Here is an 18,859-nt window from a genome sequence, read left to right as displayed (position 1 = left end):
CTTCCAAGGAAACATGATGAGAAGAAACAGAGAGAAGATGACCACCTATAAGCCAAGGAGAGAGGTCTCAGAATAAACCAGCCCCGACCTGAAGGACTATGAGAAAATAAATTTCTGTTGTTATGTCGCACAGTTGACCAGGCTTTGTTCTGGTAGCTATAGAAACCATATACGCCCATGAAATCAATAAAAGACATAGTGAGATAGTATGTTGGAAACAAACAAAAATTATGTTGTTCCTTGCTACTACTCAGTCTGAGAAAAGATGAATCCTATCAACCTGTGACAGGGTCTGAGCCGATCCTTTCTTGAGATAAAACATAAGCAAAGAAAGTCACTGCTTTAGCTGATACGTTTGATTCCTCCCTTCTTCAATGGATTAGGAACTGAAACTTAATTGATTGCCCACTGTATGTTGTCTGTGGCTCTAACAACAGACCTGAGACTGAGTAAAGTTTAAAGAGGTGAATTTGACTCCTGCTTCTGATGTTACAAAGTCCAGACTGTATGGTGCCAGCACCCTGGTGCATCACAATTCAGAGAAGTGACAAGAGCCCGGCTACATGCACACAGCATGTTTGTTAGCAAGAAAGCCTAAGGCTCCAGGGGAGGTGGGGAATTGCTCCTTGTATAACAACTCGTTCTGCTCAGAGCCAACCTAACCACACCAGACCTAGCTCATTCACCGGAGACAAGATTCACCATTCACATACCAACTATGTGCCTTCTATAAGGCCTTACCTCTTATAGGTATGACCATCTCCACACCACCTCACTGGGGACCAGGCTCCAGCACAGGAACCTCTGAGAGATGTGACCACCCATGTTCAAGCCAAAGCATCCACTTGTATGCAATGACCCCCATTAGATTGGGTGAGGTAAATTCCACATTTTGTTAAGTCGCTCAAAGGCCTCTGACACACATCCTGCTTTTCCAGGATTTTCTCTTAAAATCATTGTGTGCTTACTACCTGTGCCCTCTCAGATAGGCTAAGTAAAGCCAGAGGAAAGGAATGTGGAAAGGAGCAATCCCCACTCCTGTTTGTCCTGAACCCAAGTTCACCAGGGATAGGAACAGGCCGCAAAGGTTGTAACAGGTAAATGTTCTAGCACTGCCGAACTCCCAGGGTGGGAAGAGGTCACAGCTCTGTCATCCTGACACAGCACATACCGTAGCTTCTACAGACACCTGCTACGTCCTTCATGAGTCTTTCCAAAGCTGTGCTATAGTCCACTGTGGCAAGATGTCCACTCTGTGGACTAAACGCTGGCTCGTAAGTCAGGCAGGATCTGCTGTCATGTTCTAAATTCATAACTCTAAGATACATTTCTCTGTACTATCTTAATAAAACAACATGGGAATAAAGTTTTATAATAGCAATAGAGAGGAAAAAAGTCATAATTTTCCATGCTTCACAATTCAGGATAATTAATTTAATAACGGTGTCATATGAGAGGAGTAAATAAAGAGAAGGAAAGGGGTGTGGATATAGATGATCATTGAAGCATACACAATTGCAAGGAAAAACAAATTACCAGGGTAGTGCTGGAAATAAAAGCTCCGTAGGAAATATGTTTGAATGCTAATTTGATTCTTCTGTTGGGCCTTAAAGCTGCAGTGGGTACGAATGCACTATTTATCTCCACTTTTTTTTATTTTTATTTTTAGCAGTTATATAACCTCAGGTCTCTAAAAACCAATTAAACACCTTCTTCATCTCTACCAGGACTTTTCCCTAAGTAGTTCTCTACCTAGACTGTAACAAGTCTATGATTTCATTTATTACATCTTGCTGAAGACTGCTTCACAATCAGACGTGTTAAAAAAACACTGAAATGAACACAGAAGGGCAGAATCAACTGGACACAGTTACAGTCTCTGGAGTTTGGTTCCAGAAAACACCAAGACTTTATATTTTATACGAGCAATCTGCTTCTCTCGCCACTTGTTCTGAGATTGTAAAACAGAGATTAGTTTTGAGTACCAGGATTAGACGTACGCGTACATCTGATGCCATAAACATAGGCTTCTAAAGTGAGCAAATCATTGTTTGCACTCAATTGGAAGATACAAAAGTAAATATCCTTTTATTTGACCAAATCCCTCATTTTCTCAAATAGTAGAGAGATACCAGTCTTCTTCTCATGTTGAAACTCAATTCTGCCATTGATACAGCTAGACCATGCAAATCAAAGACTGTACAACTCCCAAAGTTCCCCACCTCCCTCCACCTCCAGGCCTCACTGGGGGCCTGCCCTTGCGAGCGGCGGAAGTGGCTTACCGACAGTGTTTATGGGATCCGGTCAGGGTTTCGATCACAAAGCACTCGCCATCATTGAGACAGTATGCAAGGTCCTTGTCTCGGCAGGGCTTGAAGTGCTCCGACCGCTCAGTGGAGTATGTCGTCGTGTCTGCCGAGGAAGGCACAGAGGGAAATGCTGTCAGCAGTGCACTCGGATGGCCAGTTCCCCTGTCATTGGCCCCTGATCCGTGCATCACACTAATCTTGGGGACCCCAGAGTCAGGACTTGACCCCACGTGGCACTGGTCAAGACCCACTGTATTCTACTGTCTTGTTTCCCCCACGAGATTTTGCTTACTGGAATTACTCAAGAGAAGCCCCATTTAAGGACATGGGAACCATACGAGCTGAAGGATCCTGATTGAAACACCTCCAAATCTGTTTTCATTAATTTCAGTTTGAAAAAAACATGCTGTATGAAGGATTGACATGTTCCCTTCCCTTTGTTGTTGCCAAATGTCATTAAACATCTGATCAGTGAATACTGTGATTGTTCCATGGAAACAATGTCGGTTTGGGGGTTTTTTTTAGTTACAGCTATAATTGGCTAATAGCTAAGCCAATTAATCTTTCACTTTCTCCCTTTATTATGTAATTAAAATCGCAAATGTTCCAAATTCTGAAACAGATTCTCAGATGTGAAGAATGTTTCCTGTAAATATTTAATCACATTGTTGCCATCTTTTAGCATTCTCTTAAATATGTATTTTTAAATCATAATTACATTTTTAATTAAGCTATTTTTCTATACATGCCTCCCAAATATGAAGCTAATCATAAATATGTGCTATCTACAGGATGCACACTCTTACTACACAGAGACATTATTCTAGTTACAGAGTTTTAAGCAGCCAAAATATTAGCACCAATTCCTCAGTAGCATTCGAGAAAAATACATATACACTTAAGAAGTCACAGACATAAACTGTTCAGCATTTAAGCTCTTAAGTTTCTTTTCATGGATCAAGATTAATTATAACACTAAACTGTAGGGCATATTAAACCAGCTTACTGATGGTCACAATGAGTTTCTTCCCTGCTTATCACTCAAGGTGATAAGAAAGTGATCATTCTAAAAGGAAATCCATTCATGTCTCAATAGGATCTCCCTTGGGTATATTTCAAAATCTTTAGCACAGCAAAGAAGGACATGGACCACTGTAATTTCACCTGTCTCCTGTCTCCTGCCTACACTCCTCTCGTTGAACTTCAAACATACAACACGATTTCCAGCTCTTATCTTATTTCCTTCAAATTCCATGAACTGTTTTCACTGCTCCATCTCCTTGAGCCATCCTTCTTCTCTAGCCTTCTCTTTCCTGGAAGATACCCAGAAATCCTTTATAGCTTAGAGGATCTTCTTTTTGTGCCTCCCTAGAATCTCTAATCATTTGCAGCACTGCACTTAGCTCTGCAGGTAATCCTTTGTTCACAAGTTTATTTGCCCCTTTTAATCTCTGAGTTTCTTGAGGACAGAGATTGAGGCTTGATCAGAACTCTCATCTCTTTAATATCACCAACCATTTCAATACTACGGGTAACAGATATGATCATTAAAGACTTCATTACAATCCTAGAATATTATATTATTTAAAGAATAATAATGATGTTTTCTTTGAGACAAATCAAGTCACTACAAGGGATAAGCATATTTTTACATTATTTTTAGGATTCTCTAAGCTATGCAAAGAGGAATCCTTCATACACAATTAATGTCTGATACCTCTGTATTCTCCATGTCAGACTTTTGCATAGTCATTTTTTTTTTATTTGACAGGTAGAGTTATAGACAGTGAGAGAGACAGACAAAGGTTTTCCTTCTGTTGGTTCACTCCCCGAATGGCTGCCAAGGCCGGCGCTGCACTGATCCAAAGCCAGGAGCCAGGTGCTTCCTCCTGGTCCTCCCATGTGGGTGCAGGGACCCAAGCACCTGGGCCATCCTCCACTGCCTTCCAGGGCCACAGCAGAGAGCTGGACTGGAAGAGGAGCAACTGGGACTAGAACCCCCACGCCCATATGGGATGCTGCGCCGCAAGATGGAGGATTAACCAAGTGAAGCATGGTGCCAGCCCTGCATAGGCATTAACGTGGGTCTCTGATCTTCTGTAATCTCTTACAGTCAAATGTTAGACACATCCATATGTTAATTAACAACCATATTATTATTGTGGTATTCTTAATATTGATGAACATCGTACAAGTAATGCCCTCAGATTTACTCTTGTATTACTCATGTATCCCTGAACTTTGGGGGAAAAATGATTTTTATTATCCTCTTTTTTGGTGTTACAATGGGTTGAAAATGTATTTTTTTCCCATTTTAAAATACATGCTTTTTAATAGTTTGCATAAAATAATGGTCTTGGAAAACAGACACATTTCCCATTTTCAGGGCAATCTTCTCTACAATGAATTATCTGTAATTCAAGACAGTGTGTGCTAAAGAGTTACATAGAATCAGCTTCTCCTTCTGTAGGGAATATTTAAAATTCAAGAGCTTCAGGCAAAAATTCAATATGAAATGACACACAGTTAACTGCTACTCTGATTGCTGAAGTATAGTAACTCATGATCAGCTAGTTAACTTTCCTTTAATTTCTTATTATCCATTTAATTGATATTCACTGATCACTCCCTCTAAGAACAGCTTTTCATTAACATAACCTACAGCATAAAAAGTGAGATCCTTATTGTAATAATCAGTGGTTCTAACAAGCTACAGACTCCAAGCGTAATACAATGGTAAGGCAATTACAATCAATTAATTTCCATCTGACAACTGCTGTCTCCAGTGGTTACAGCCACTATCCTACAACTACTTTCCCATCGTGCTGTCATCTATGAGCATATTATAGAGGATCAGAGATGCACATAAAATTACTCTGCAAAAGTCTGCAGTGGGAAAATGCAGCGATACCAGGCTTAGCATGTACACAGGTTTTTTATTTCCATAGCAGAGAGAATCTCAAAATTAACATAAAATATGTATGCTTATCCCTCACAGTGACATGTCTAGTTTCAACAAAAACATTTTTTTCATAATTTAATATCACAAACAATGACAGGATATTGGATTTTATCCTCCTCTAAGTAGAAAAGCAAACAAACCTGTAATTAGCAATAAACTTGGAATCCTAGAATTTACAGATGCATTTCATTATGTATCATCCATAAAATCACAGAGGCTTTGGCAAGGTAACATAAACTCATTCTGAAGTCAAACTCTTATCCTGGAGTCATCAGGATCAAGATGTGAATGGAAACACAGAAGCATCAATGAATCAGTAGACTGCTATACCAACTCTTAAGACCACCTACTAGATCTATGTTGAATATTAATTAGTATAATGTCTCTAAGTCACTGTTAGTCACGCTTTCTTTTATAATAAACATAAGCATTAGCCTATAATTATGGATGATATGCTCATGCATACAATCTGCTTTTAAAATACATAAATGTAATATATACCATATACATTCATATAGTTTATTGCTTAACATAAACATATTAAGCATATGAAATAGAACATAAATAAAATGAAAATCAAATATAAGGAATCTCATAAGTTCATGGAAATGCATATTATGAACAAAGATTGAATTTTTAAAAAAATGTTATACCAGATGAAACTCACAGTCACTTCTTAAAATGTGCCTGAACAGGATCTAGTTTACGGCATTTAGAGTAATAAGATACAGGTCTGAAAAAAGCCTTATCAGAATAATATAAATTGTGTCAAAAATTAGGCAAAACAAACATCAATTCATGTGAAACCTGATTCTTTATAAAAAATTTTTGGGGAAAATCCCTCTCCCCCCAAAATCACCAATTTACAACTGGTTTTAAAAAGGGATAAGACGATGTTGCAGTTGAAGCACACATAGTTGGCAAGCAAGAAATTAATTCTGTTTATGCTCTAATTGAAGAAGACCAACGATTTATAGCAGAAACAATAGCTAGCACCACAAACATCTCAACTGGCTCAGTTTACACAATCTAATTGGAAACTATGGATGTTTGCGCAATCTAACTGGAGCAAGGAATGCCTAGGCTATTGAGCCCAGATAAGCTAGACAGAAACAAAGCTTACAATGGAAATTTGAAACAAATGGGATCAAGATCCTAAAGCATTTCTTGGAAGAATTGTAACAGGAAATTAAAGATGGCTTTGAAGACCCAACACAATCAAAGCAATGCCCACCAACAACAGAGGGATGTGGTCCAGTCAAAGCAGCAGTGGACAGAATCATGGTATTCCGCTTATTGACGTTCTAAAGGGCCAGGAATGGCATCCTTTTAATATTGGAGTGTTTTGAGGAATTCAGCCAAAGCTTTAGCAGAAATACACCTGGGAAAACTTCCGCAGGGGAGTCCTTCTTTTACCACCACTGTGTTCCTGCTCACAGCTCTCCCAGCCCTAGGGTGCCTTTCGCCAAGTGCTCTGATGGGAAATCATTAGGCATCCACCTTGCAACGCTGATTTCTCCTTCTGACTTTTTATTTCCTAATTTTATAAAGTCTTTAAAGGGCACTGATTTTTTTTTTTTTTGTCGGTTAATAATATAGAAACAATTGCCCTGACATGGTTAACTTCCCAGGACTCTCAGTACTTTAGGGATGGACCATCTGACTGGCATGATCACTTGCAAAAGTGTCTTGAACTTGATGGAACTTCTGTTGAGAAATAAAGTTGATACTTTATACTTTTATCCTTCAATTCCTTTTTTCCTTTAACATTTTGAAGTCCCCTCAAATAAGGTGCAATTCTTTACTTTCTTACTATTCCCTCCGGCAAACCAGTATGCTCTAATGTACCTAGCTGAGGGTTTTTTCTGAAGGGAAAACATGAGACATTTGTGAGAATGAGATAATGGATAAAATCTAACTCCAGACCATAAAAATTATGGTCTTGAACAACCTTGGGGCATCACAGCAATCAGAGAGAGAAGTCTCATCTGTGAATGTGTCCAACATTTCTGGAACCTGTTTATGTTTTTGCTTAAAAACTACACTAGTTTTTAAAATACACTAAGCTGACTAAAGTATACAGAACTATTTTGTCATGTCATTTCATCAAATTTTTCTTTCTAAGAATGAAACTGGAAAGTAAATTTGTTATAGTTGTCTTCAAAACATTATTTGGATGAAGATTCAGGTAAATTAAAGAAAGAGGGGCCCTAACATTTCCGTGAACTCCTCTGTATTTGTTAAGGCTATTCATTTATTTAAAAATGTTACTTTATTTGAGAAGCAGAGAGACATAGATAAATGAGAGAGAAAACTCCGCCCACTGTTTCACTCTCTAAATGCCCTCAATAGCAAGCTCTGGGTCCAGCCAAAGCCAGGAACTGGAACTCAATCCAGCTCTCGCACAAGGGTGGCAAGGAACCCAACAACTTGAGCCATCACTGCTGTCTCCCATGGCTCATTTTACTAGAGATCAGGAATATTATTAATATCATATTACTAGGAAACAGGGTCTGGGGATAGAAATCAAACCCAGCCACTCTATTATTGAAACATGCATTTTACTCACTAGGCCAAAGATCTGCCCCTCAAGACACTTCTTTCTGTTACCTCGCAAAAAAGGCTGCCTCATTATTAGACTTCATTCTCTACTGCACCAGCTGTGGGTCCCCAATCTGCCTGGAGCATGAGCTCTTGTGGAGCTGTGCAGGTCTTCCTATCTCCCATTCATGATCTTTATAAATGGCCTGACATGTATCTGCACACAATAGACATTTACAGAATGAAGACCTTTTTATTCTTAACCATTTTTCTAAATTTCCATGTTGAAAAGTGTATCTGTTTTTGATATAATCATAAAAGTAAAAACTCTATTTAAACACTTCTAGATATTTCATTAGAGGTTAGGACATGAGAAGAATACCAAAAACCAAGTTTGGTAATGTTTATAGAATTGGATGAAAAGATAAAAAGTTTAACTCTTCAGCATGGAAAGTAAGGGAGGAGAAAACAAGAACAAAACAAAAATAAGAGAGAGTTGCTAAGGAATGCTGGACTTAAGATGAGCAGAGAGGGTGCTAATGAAGGGCTTCCAGGCATGATGACCAAAGGCAAAGGGTTCAACCCAATGGAACGTGGCTGCTGCCCAGGGGAACAGTGCCTGAACACATGCTATAGGCAGCTTAATGTGTTTTCTTACTTCTTATGATTTTCGGACTCTATGCCTGGGGAGGTCATGGAGAGTGCTTTGCTTTTCACTTTTGTCTTCTTTCCACTCCACATAGCATACATAGTAAGCAATCAGTACAGTAATTATACGCACAGTGGGAGGTGGTAGTAGTTAATCCATTAAAGGCAAAATGGAAGAAAATGCAAGGCTAGAAGACGGAAATCCCGCAGACTTTGTGGTGAAAGTAAATTTATTAATGAATTAAAATGATGACTTTTTTTTTTCCCTTAAGTACTGAGTTGAACTGGAATGTTACTTACGGAGATTTTCTATGTTGCCAGCACAATGCTGCATACTGTGGGGACACATTTTTGTTGCTGGAACAAGAGTGCTGCTAAATTGGCTATCACAAATAATAACTGCAGTAGATAGCCATAGAAAGGAGAGCGTAATTCAGGCCATAGTTATCTCTGAAGGCATCCCGAAGGGTTGGCGTTAGAGTTGAGTTTTGAATATATATGATTTAATTGGCACAGGAAAATGAATTCCGCATAGGGAAATCAAGATTACCTATCAAAGGACAATGGCAAAGCACAAAGAAGACCCCATATAAATGCTTCTCACTCTTAGTTTGCAAATTTCAGACTTCTCCAACTGTTTTTTCTTCCTCCACTGAGCTCATGAGATAAAATTCTATAAGTTAAGAATCTGGCAATCTAGTCTAAAAGCTCTTAGGATTGGTAAAATACCTTCCCAGGTCAGAAGTCATTTAAATTTGGTTGTCATTGACTTCTGAAGCCTCTTCTCTGGGGACAGTGTCAATGAATCCTGCTGACATCCATTAAAATTCCCATTTCAATCTGCCACTTATTGGGCACCCAGAGAGGAGCACTGGCGTGAGACTGAGCTATAAAAAATATTTAATGGTCAAAGAAAATAGCAATAAGAATGCGGTTGTGTTTGAAAGGGAAACAAACCATTTCTCAGCTAGCAAAAGGCAAAGACTGTTTTCTCCCTGCTGCCAGAGATCATACAACTGCCCATTTTGCTGGCATGAAAGAAATAGGGGAGTGTTGGGCAAGGAATTTAAAAGTTTGATTGAGTCATGGGGTTCCTGTGAGGACTGACAGTTCTTGATATATCCCAGAGCCACCAATTCTTGAAGCCAATGTAGAAAGGCCCTTGTTAAATCTGCATGACTTACCTATCACCTGAAAGTATGAAATATTGCTTTTAACTCTGTTCCAGCTCCAATAAACCTTCATGGGACAGAGCTCATCAATGGAAATGTGTTTATTTGGCAACTGCAGAGTTTACTCTGAACTTGAATGTGTTTCCTTTTACATGTGTGAAAACATACACATATACAAACTTCTTTCAAGTATAATACTAACAGTACCTATCACAGTCCCTGCAGCCCATGGCAAGTGCAAGACTCTGCTGTAAGCTTCATTGGCACCATCTCTGCATCCCAAATCACCTCACAGAAATGGTCCATTTCATTTTCCCATCTTGTAAAACTCTCAAACGTATCTGACATTCTGATATTCTTCTAACTTTTTAAAAGATTTACTTATTTAATTGAAAGGCAGAGTTACAGAGAGAGAGAGAGAAAGGAGAGAAAAACTTCCATCTCCTAGTTCACTTCCCAAATGACTGCAACACCCAGGGTGGATCAGGCCAATGCCAAGAGCCAGGAACTTCATCTAGGTCTCCCACATAGGTGGCTTGGGGCCCAAGTACTTGGAGCAACTTCTGCAGCCTTCTCAGGGGCAATAGCAGGAAACTGAATCAGAAGAATAGCAGCTGGGACTCACATTGGCACTCCAATATGAGGTGCTGGTGCTACAAGCAGAAGTTTAACCCAGTGAGCCATAATGACAACCCCAACATCTGATATTCTTAATCACTCCTGCCTTCATAAAAACAACTTTCATCAGCCTCTAGGTTATCATATATTCTTGATTTTTCTCTTTCTTTGACATTTGCCACCTTAGTCTGATCTAATCTATATTTAAATGTCCTATTACTTAAAAGCAGCCTTCAAATAACTCCTATGTATACTGACATTGTGATGTTTTGCGAAGCATTTTCCTTTGGCTATCTCTTTTGATCTTAAAATAATACTGTGACTTTGTACTATTAATTATTATTCTACTTTACAAATGAAGAAACCAAGCCCTGGCCCAATGCCTCAAGGCTCTCTCTGGATTCAAGCCAGTAGAGCCTGATATGGTCTCTTCTACTGCTTCCACAAGTCATTTTCTTAATCCTGTTCTTTCCTCACTTGGACGTATTCCCAGGAGAATAGCACTCGCAGAACAGTCCTCAAACCAGCAGTATCAGAGTCATCTGCAAGTGAGCATTTTAGAAACATGAATGTGTGGGCCCCATCTCAGATCTTCTGCCCAGAAACCCTGGAGGTGGCTCCTGGATGCACTTTAGAAAGGTATTAGGGTACTTTGCATATACCCTAAACTCAAAACCGAATGCCCTATTTGTTCTCATCTAAATGCCTGTAACTCTCAAATGTACACATCTAGTTTATGGGTTTCTCTGAATTCCAGCCTGCCTGATTCCTGATAGCCATTCAAAGGTACCTCTAAATTAACTTAGAGTGAGCTGAACTCTCACTCTACCTCCACACACCTATTCTTCCTTCAAGATGCCCAGTCTCAGCTAATGTAACACCTGCAACCGTACTGTGCAGACAAGAAGACAAACAGCCATCCTTCCCTTGATCCTCCATTGGTAATCATCAAATCTCTTGATTCTATCTCCTACATATCTTTTAAGTCCACTACTTAATTTCCTTCCCATCTTCCCTGGGGCAACCCCTTTGAGCCCTGCTTACACACATGCTTTCAAACATCAAGTGAATTAGCCCCTTTAAGATCAGTTTGCATCAATACGTGCAAAAAAAAATACATACTCTCTTCCCTCATCCCATCCTGCTCCTTGCCCTCCAATGTCAGTTCTCAGGCCACGAGGGTTCAAATGCTGCAGGTCCCTTGAGGCCTCTGCACATGCTCCCCTTTGCAGGGGGTGGGGGTTGACCCTCTATCCTATGCATCCTTATAGTCATCTATAGATACATAGAAAATGAGACAGAAAATTTTAGCAACACAATAATAAATGCCCACTCAATATTTATAATATCATATATTACATGTAATTCTGTTCTCTACAAAATCCTCTGTCTTGCCAGGTGGGGTATTTCTTCTCTTAGGCCCTGCCTATCTTTAGCTAAAGGCCCTACCCTGGTCACTTTCCTCTCTGTGTTTCATTCTTTTAAGCAAACATTGTGACTGCTACTCATAGTTTTGAGGCATAGATAACATGCAGGTGTGGGAAGCTGAGCCTTTGGGCTGATTTAACAGAGTTTAACAAAAATGAACCACACCAAAGAGGATATCCTCAGATTTGTTAAGAGAAATGATAGCTTTCACTATTTTCATCTCATTTTCCATTGATCATAAGCTTCCAGAAGACATGAACATGTGTTCTGTGTGTTTGTGTGTGTGCACATGAGAGTGCGCACGTGGTGTGGTGGATGTATTCCTGGTAAGAAAACCATTTTCTACTAAATATTCAGTGAATCTTTATTAAATGATTACCTGTCACACTAACCCTGAGGTCTGATTTTTTTTTCTAATAGATTTCTAATATTTCCCTAATAATTGTAATGTGGAAAACTTGCACAAATTTGTATGGAACAAATTCTATAAAAATGAAAACTATAGATTGAATAGTAATCTAATCTTAGTATGATAAAGGAGGAAAAGTTTGGTACCATGATTTCTCCCTTCATTGATGTTAGACTTAAATCAGTTGAAATGTATTTCTGTACCACAACTTAAGCTTCAATAAAAATTTGCTTGATTCAAAAAAAAAAAAAAAAAAAAGGAGATTTTTAGTTACCTATAGAGACTTAGTTCCATCTAATAGAACAGCCTTGTTAGGGAGTTCGAACTGTGAGCTGAATACCCCATAGGATGAGTTAATCCTTGGGTATGTGGGGCTACTTCATAGATTGGATGCTATGAAGAAGGGGCCAGCGTTGTGGCATAGTAGGTAGAGCCACTGCCTGCAATGCCAGCATCCCAAATGGGAACCAATTTGTGTTCTGGCTGCTCCACTTCCCATCCAGCTCCATGCTAACGGGCCTGGGAAAGCAGCAGAGGATGGTCCCAGTGCTTGAGCCCCTGCATCCACACGGGAGACCTGGAAGAAATCCTGGCTCCTGGCTTTGCACCAGCCCAGCTCTGGCATTGCGACCATTTGGGGAGAGAACCAGTAGATGTAAGCTCACTCTAGCTCGCTCGCTCTCTCTCTCTCTTTCTCTCTCTCTCTCTCTCCTCTCTCTGTAACTCTGCCTTTATATAAAGAAATAAATCTTTTTTCAAAAAAGGAGAAATAGCGTGGCCATGAAGTAGCTTAAAAATCCAGGATACAGAAGATGGCGGAATAGGCAGGGAGCACACTTAGTCCGGGGGGAGAGAAACTTTAATATAAGTGGAGATACTGCAGGGTCAAGGAAGAGTAGGGGATGAAACAGCAGAGGAAACTCTTCCGGAACTAGTGATTCACAGTGGACCTGCGTGGAGAGCGTGGGAGCCCAAGTTCGGGACACCAGCGGCAGACTCAACGCACCAGCGCTGGAACGCGAGGTGAGCCGAACCTCCATAGCCCGAGACACCAGCGGGCAAGCGGAAAGAGGAGGCTAGAGGGAACGAGGCTTGAAACTCCGTGGGGAAAAGTTCACCAGGCTAACTAGAAGAGAGAGAAAAAAAATAAAAAAAGTGACTGATACGGACACAAGTTTCTCTCTCTCCGCTCACCACTCAAAGGCGAGCAAGACAGAGCAGGCGCCATTTTGGACATACGTCATAAGCAGGGCCACCTCAGGTCTGCACCAGCCCTGAGCCTAGCAGAAAAACCTGACTCTGTGGGGAGGGGTGAAATAACAGGAGATTAGCATCTAACTTGGCAACCCAGCGGGAGACTGCAGGAGAATTGGAGCCCACACTGAGGGCAGCAGAGATTCCCTGTGTGGTCCTTGGGAAAGAGCTTCCGATCTCTGGCTCCTGTGGGTATATCATTTGCCTGCTAACTACCTCCAATTACGTTCAGCTGTGCGGAATTACTTCCCTTTTAAATCAAAAAAAGAAAGAGAGATTTACCACACCTAACCTGGGAGTGTCATCCTTGACACACCCTCAACCCTGAGGAACCAAACACAGCTCTCAGTCCACACTCATCTCAAGCCTCTAAGGCTCCACTGAAAGCAGACAGTCCACTTAATATAGAGCCATAGTGTAACAAGAAAAAACACCACAGTGAAGAAACCAAATATCTCCAACATGCCAAACAACAAAGGCAAAAACCAAGCTAACAAGAACAAGGAAGAAACTATGACCCCCCCAAATGAAAAAGACACCCCAATTCAAGATTATGAAGATGATGAGATCGAAAAAATGCAAGAAGCGGATCTCAAAAAATTGATAAGAACATTAAGAAGTTCTCAAAAACAAATTCTTGAACTACAGAAATCCTTCATGGACAAGATAGAAAATCTCTCTCGTGAAAGTGAAATATTAAGGAGGAATCAAAATGAAATGAAACAACTAGTGGAACAAGAAACTGTGATAGTGACTAGAAATCATAATGAAATGAAGAGTTCAATAGATCAAATGACAAACACATTAGAGAGCCTTAAAAACAGAATGGGCGAAGCAGAAGAGAGAATATCAGACTTAGAAGACAGAGAACAGGAAAGGAAACAGGCAAACCAAAGAAAAGAAGAAGAAATTAGATATCTAAAAAATATTGTCAGGAATCTACAGGATACTATTAAAAAACCCAACATTCGGGTTCTAGGAGTTCGTGAAGGCATGGAGAGGGAGAAAGGATTAGAAGGCATTTTCAGTGAGATACTAGCAGAAAATTTCCCAGGTTTGGAGAAGGACAGAGGCATCTTAGTACAGGAAGCTTATAGAACCCCTAATAAACATGACAAAAAGAGATCCTCACCACGACATGTTGTAATCAAACTCACCACAGTGAAACATAAAGAAAAGATCCTAAAAGGTGCAAGAGAGAAACGTCAGATCACTCTTAGAGGATCTCCAATTAGACTCACAGCAGACTTCTCATCAGAAACCCTACAAGCTAGAAGGGAATGGCGAGACATAGCCCAGGTACTAAGAGAGAAAAACTGCCAGCCCAGAATACTATATCCTGCAAAACTCTCATTTGTGAATGAAGGTGAAATTAAGACTTTTCATAGCAAACAGAAACTGAAAGAATTTGTTGCCACTCATCCTGCCCTGCAAAAGATGCTTAAAGATGTGTTACACACAGAAACACAGAAACATGGTCACCAATATGAAAGAAGGTAAAGGAAGGAAACCTCACAGCAAAAGATCACAGGAAGCTCCATTTCTCTTTGACATAGAATTAAACTCTGATGCTCTGTTAAAGCAATGTGTTAAAATAATCTATTATGTTCTCTTGATGTCTGCTAAATTCTAATTGTTCAAAAACAGCTGAATTTTTATTAAGAGCTATGGGTTATTTAAATATGTGCTTTTTTCAAAAATTTGAATAATCACCTTGTAACAATGATCAAATTTGGTCTACGTTATGTCATGATTTTAAGAAATCTTATTTCAACCAGATATTTTGGATTTTGAGCCTTCTTGGCATTCTTGACAGGCATTCAAAAAATCAAAGTTTCAAACAATCTGGTCTCTAAAATTTCCAGTAAATCCTGGAGTTTGGTTTTTCCAGTTTGGGCCCAACTGAAAAAATCGAAGGACCTATGTCTCTCATCTTATAGAGACACCAACTAATCAGTCTATTTGGAGTATATTAGAAGGACTGTCAAGATGTGATATGGTACCAGACTTTAAGTTTCTATAATGGAAAATGCTATTAATACAAATGTTTGAGAATTAAAAAGTCTAATGATCTTGTGTTACTAGACATGATAGTTATCTTAATGAGAAAGCCCCAGAGGCTTAAAGGGTTAAATACTTGTAAAATCCTACAGGTGCTTTCAAAAATACTGTGAAGTAAGCAAGTGCCTCTTGTTGGTTGATGAGTTTATAATTTTAAACATGGCGACTTAAAGTCTTTTGTCATCCACAGTTATATATGATCTGCTGCTCATAAAACTAAAGCGTTGTTGGTTCTGTGTTTAGCTGTCCTCCTATAGGTTCCTATGAATTTTTTCCAGCCACTTTTATTGTATTCAGTACTTTGGGATGGCTCTGTAAACAGATGAAGCCAATAATGTATTAACAGTACCAACTGAGAGAAAGTATGGTTAACTGAGGTTACTATAAACAAAAAGCAATTCAAATCAATTGGCAATCTACAAAAAGAGTTAAAGATTTTAAAAGCTATTATTAAAATTGCTACAGTGGTCTATTATGCTATATTATATGTGTGTACATATTGTATGTCCACATGGGGAAATTTTATTAAGAGTTTTATTTTAAATGGCTTATAGATAAGATTGTCCATAAATTTAAGCTGCTAAAATCAATCAAAGATACATTTTAATTTGTGGGACCTGAATCTGTGTATCATATGTTTTAGACTTGTTGGTAGAAAGAAATTAAAAACATTTTAGATGGTTGTGCTTAAGTTTACTGGCTAAACAAACTACACCATGTTAGATATTTAAGACGTGTTTTCAAATACATGATTCTTAAAATTTATAGAAGGCATTGGACCTTCTGGTAAATGTTTTCTTAAGTTGTTATCTAATGGTTGAAACGGTTTGCTAAGTATTCATGTGATATTGCTATTGTCAGCAAGCGATCTAGGACTTGCTCCCTCATTTCTCTATTCTAAGCCCAACTTGTTCTTTCATTTCTCTATTCTCTTCAAGATAGGAAACTAAATCTATTATGAAGGAATCTGTAGGACGCACAATTTAATCTTTAGACCTTATAAAAGAGATGGCTAACATTTTTCTGCAATAGCATAGCCAAAATAAGAACTCAAATAATAATCTCATAGCTAGATTCACTTCGCCATCAGCAAAGTATACAGTAAGTAGAAAAAACCTCCCTTTCAGACCAAAGGGAAAGAAAGTTTTAAAGTGAGAATATAATTTTCCTCATGGGCATTGTCTACCTTAGAAAAACTACTACAGAACATGCCTGTGACTATAGACTTGTAGTTCAGGCCACCGAAGATTAGAGATGGGACAAGGGCACTCCCTTGACTTGCATCCTCTGGTCTGCTTTAACAAAAACCAGGAGGAAAAGAAAGCTAGGCATCAGAAGCAATGGGTGGCAGGCCTATTACTGGCTGATCTGTACAGTGATCTGCCCTCAAGGAGACCCAACAGGCCAGTCCACTGCAGTGGCTTTCAATGTGGTAAGCCTGGGCTTCAGCAGAAGTCAGCTTGTGAAGAGCCCTGGCAGCTCTGCCAAGAGTTGGATCACTGGAAATGGACCTGCCCTGGAGTCGAAGGATGCCCAGGTCAGAGCTACAGATCTTATTGGCTCTAAGCTGAAAAGCCCTTCACTCAGCCCAACTTCCAAAGTGACCACTGCAGCTGAGGGGATGGTCAAGTAGGGTCAGCAACATTGCAGGCAGAACTGTAAATTTCTTGTTAGAGATGCCCCCTGCCTTTACCTGGCCAGCTCTCCTCCCAGGCCAGCCAAGTAATGAAAGTCAACAGAGTGCCTTCCCCTAGGAGGTTCACACCTCCCTTAGGATATACCCCATGTGAAGAGATAGATAGGTCTGGGCCTCTTAACTTACAAGGCCTAAAGCCCACCAGATTATTATCAAGCCCCTTCTATCAGGTTCTATTTGCCTCTCAATCAGAAAACTTAATTGTAGCTTAGATAGCACCTTTCTTAGCTCCTCTAATAATGACTCTGTCCTTTGTTCTAGGCCCTGTCTAGTGCACTTGGGCCTCATTCCTTTGTAATCATAACCTCTACTCTACCACCAATGACTCTACTCCCAACATGTGTGTACTGATGGTCCTCTTCCCCACTTAATGCTGTATAATTGTTCAAACCTGGTAAATGCCACTCTTAGGATCATTGGTTACTATCCTCACTCTGTCTTTTATGACCTTGTCTAAATATGATCAGAGTCGGCAAACTTGGAAGGCTTCCATAGCCTTGGCAACTCATGACGACAGCCTAGGATGATTACTGGCGCCATAAACTAGAGTGTCAATTTGTTGGGTCAACAACAGGAGCCACTGTGCACTTGCTCCTCATGTGGGATCTCTGTCCTTAATGTGCTGTACATTGTGATTTAATGCTATAACTAGTACTCAAACAGTATGTTTCACTTTGTGTTTCTATGTGGGTGCAAACTGTTGAAATCTTTATACTAAATTGATCTTCTGTATATAAGGAGAATTGAAAATGAATCTTGGTGCAAATGCAAGGGGAGCGGGAGCGGGAGAGGGGAGGGTTGCAGGTGGGAGGGAAGTTATGGGGGGCGGGAAGCCATTGTAATCCATAAGCTGTACACTGGAAATTTATATTCATTAAATAAAAGTTAAAAAAAAAAATCTGAAAAAAAAAAAAAAATCCAGGATACAATAGGACTACAGTAGAGTTTGCTCCTGACACAGAAGCAGCAGCCATGTACGTACCCTGTGACTTGTCTCTGGGTCCCAACAAAGTCACAGAGCGGTCTAGTTGAATACGGTGTGTGCTCATAGGAAAACGTCACGGTCTAGCTGCCAGCAGAACCATTTTCCACTATTTTGCATGATACCTTATGTACACATGAGTAGCAGTATGGACATTGAAATCCACTATCTTTAGCTGAGGAAAGTACACAGCCATTTGTAGAGGACTGGCTTATCCTGAACTCTAACCTCTTGAGCCTGTGTGCACTGGGTCCCTTTTATGCATCTCCAGTGCAGTGGGAGCCCCACTCTCAGACTTTAGTCTGTGCCTATTTGCCAAGTCAGGTGCCATGGGGGAGGGCAGAGGATTTCCACAAGGTGCCACCATAGACTGAATTGCCCAGCTCTCTTTCTTCTTAACCATTTTTCCTAAACAGCCTTCTAATTGAGACTTGATGTCCCACATTAAGAACGGCTTTAAAAATAGAAGGCTAACCATGCTGTAGACAGTATTTCTTATTCGGACATATTTATTTTCAAGATGAGTTCATGTGACATAAAAGGCTGACAGGCCCCTGTTCTTGAAGCAACAGCTTCTGTCTGGTATCCCTGCACCTGACAATTGGGTTCTATGATCAATACTGACACACCCACCTCAACAGCACAGCTGAGCTCTCTTCACTAGGTATGCAAATATCCACTGTGTCTTTATTATGCAAAATTAACAAGCATTCTACAATTCCCCACACAGGGCAAACAGAGAAGCTTCCAGGGGATTGTGGCTCCCTGAGGCTCCCAGA

At 39.9% G+C, this 18,859-nt stretch overlaps 1 protein-coding gene across 3 annotated transcripts in view; it reads right to left on the bottom strand.

Annotated features, from left to right (window-relative positions):
* The window catches only part of NRG3 (neuregulin 3), a 1,158,196-nt gene that overhangs the window by 626,788 nt on the left and 512,549 nt on the right, over nt 1–18,859 (bottom strand). For all 3 annotated transcript variants that reach the window (XM_062214690.1, XM_062214691.1, XM_062214692.1), the window contains exon 2: nt 2,283–2,412. In XM_062214690.1, the coding sequence (XP_062070674.1) occupies nt 2,283–2,412 (130 nt within the window). The remainder of the gene's footprint in view (nt 1–2,282; nt 2,413–18,859) is intronic.

This window comes from Lepus europaeus, chromosome 17 (genome assembly GCF_033115175.1).
Source record: "Lepus europaeus isolate LE1 chromosome 17, mLepTim1.pri, whole genome shotgun sequence".
In the NCBI taxonomy this organism is placed as follows: Eukaryota; Metazoa; Chordata; class Mammalia; order Lagomorpha; family Leporidae; genus Lepus; species Lepus europaeus.
This window is presented reverse-complemented; position numbering and strand designations above follow the sequence as displayed.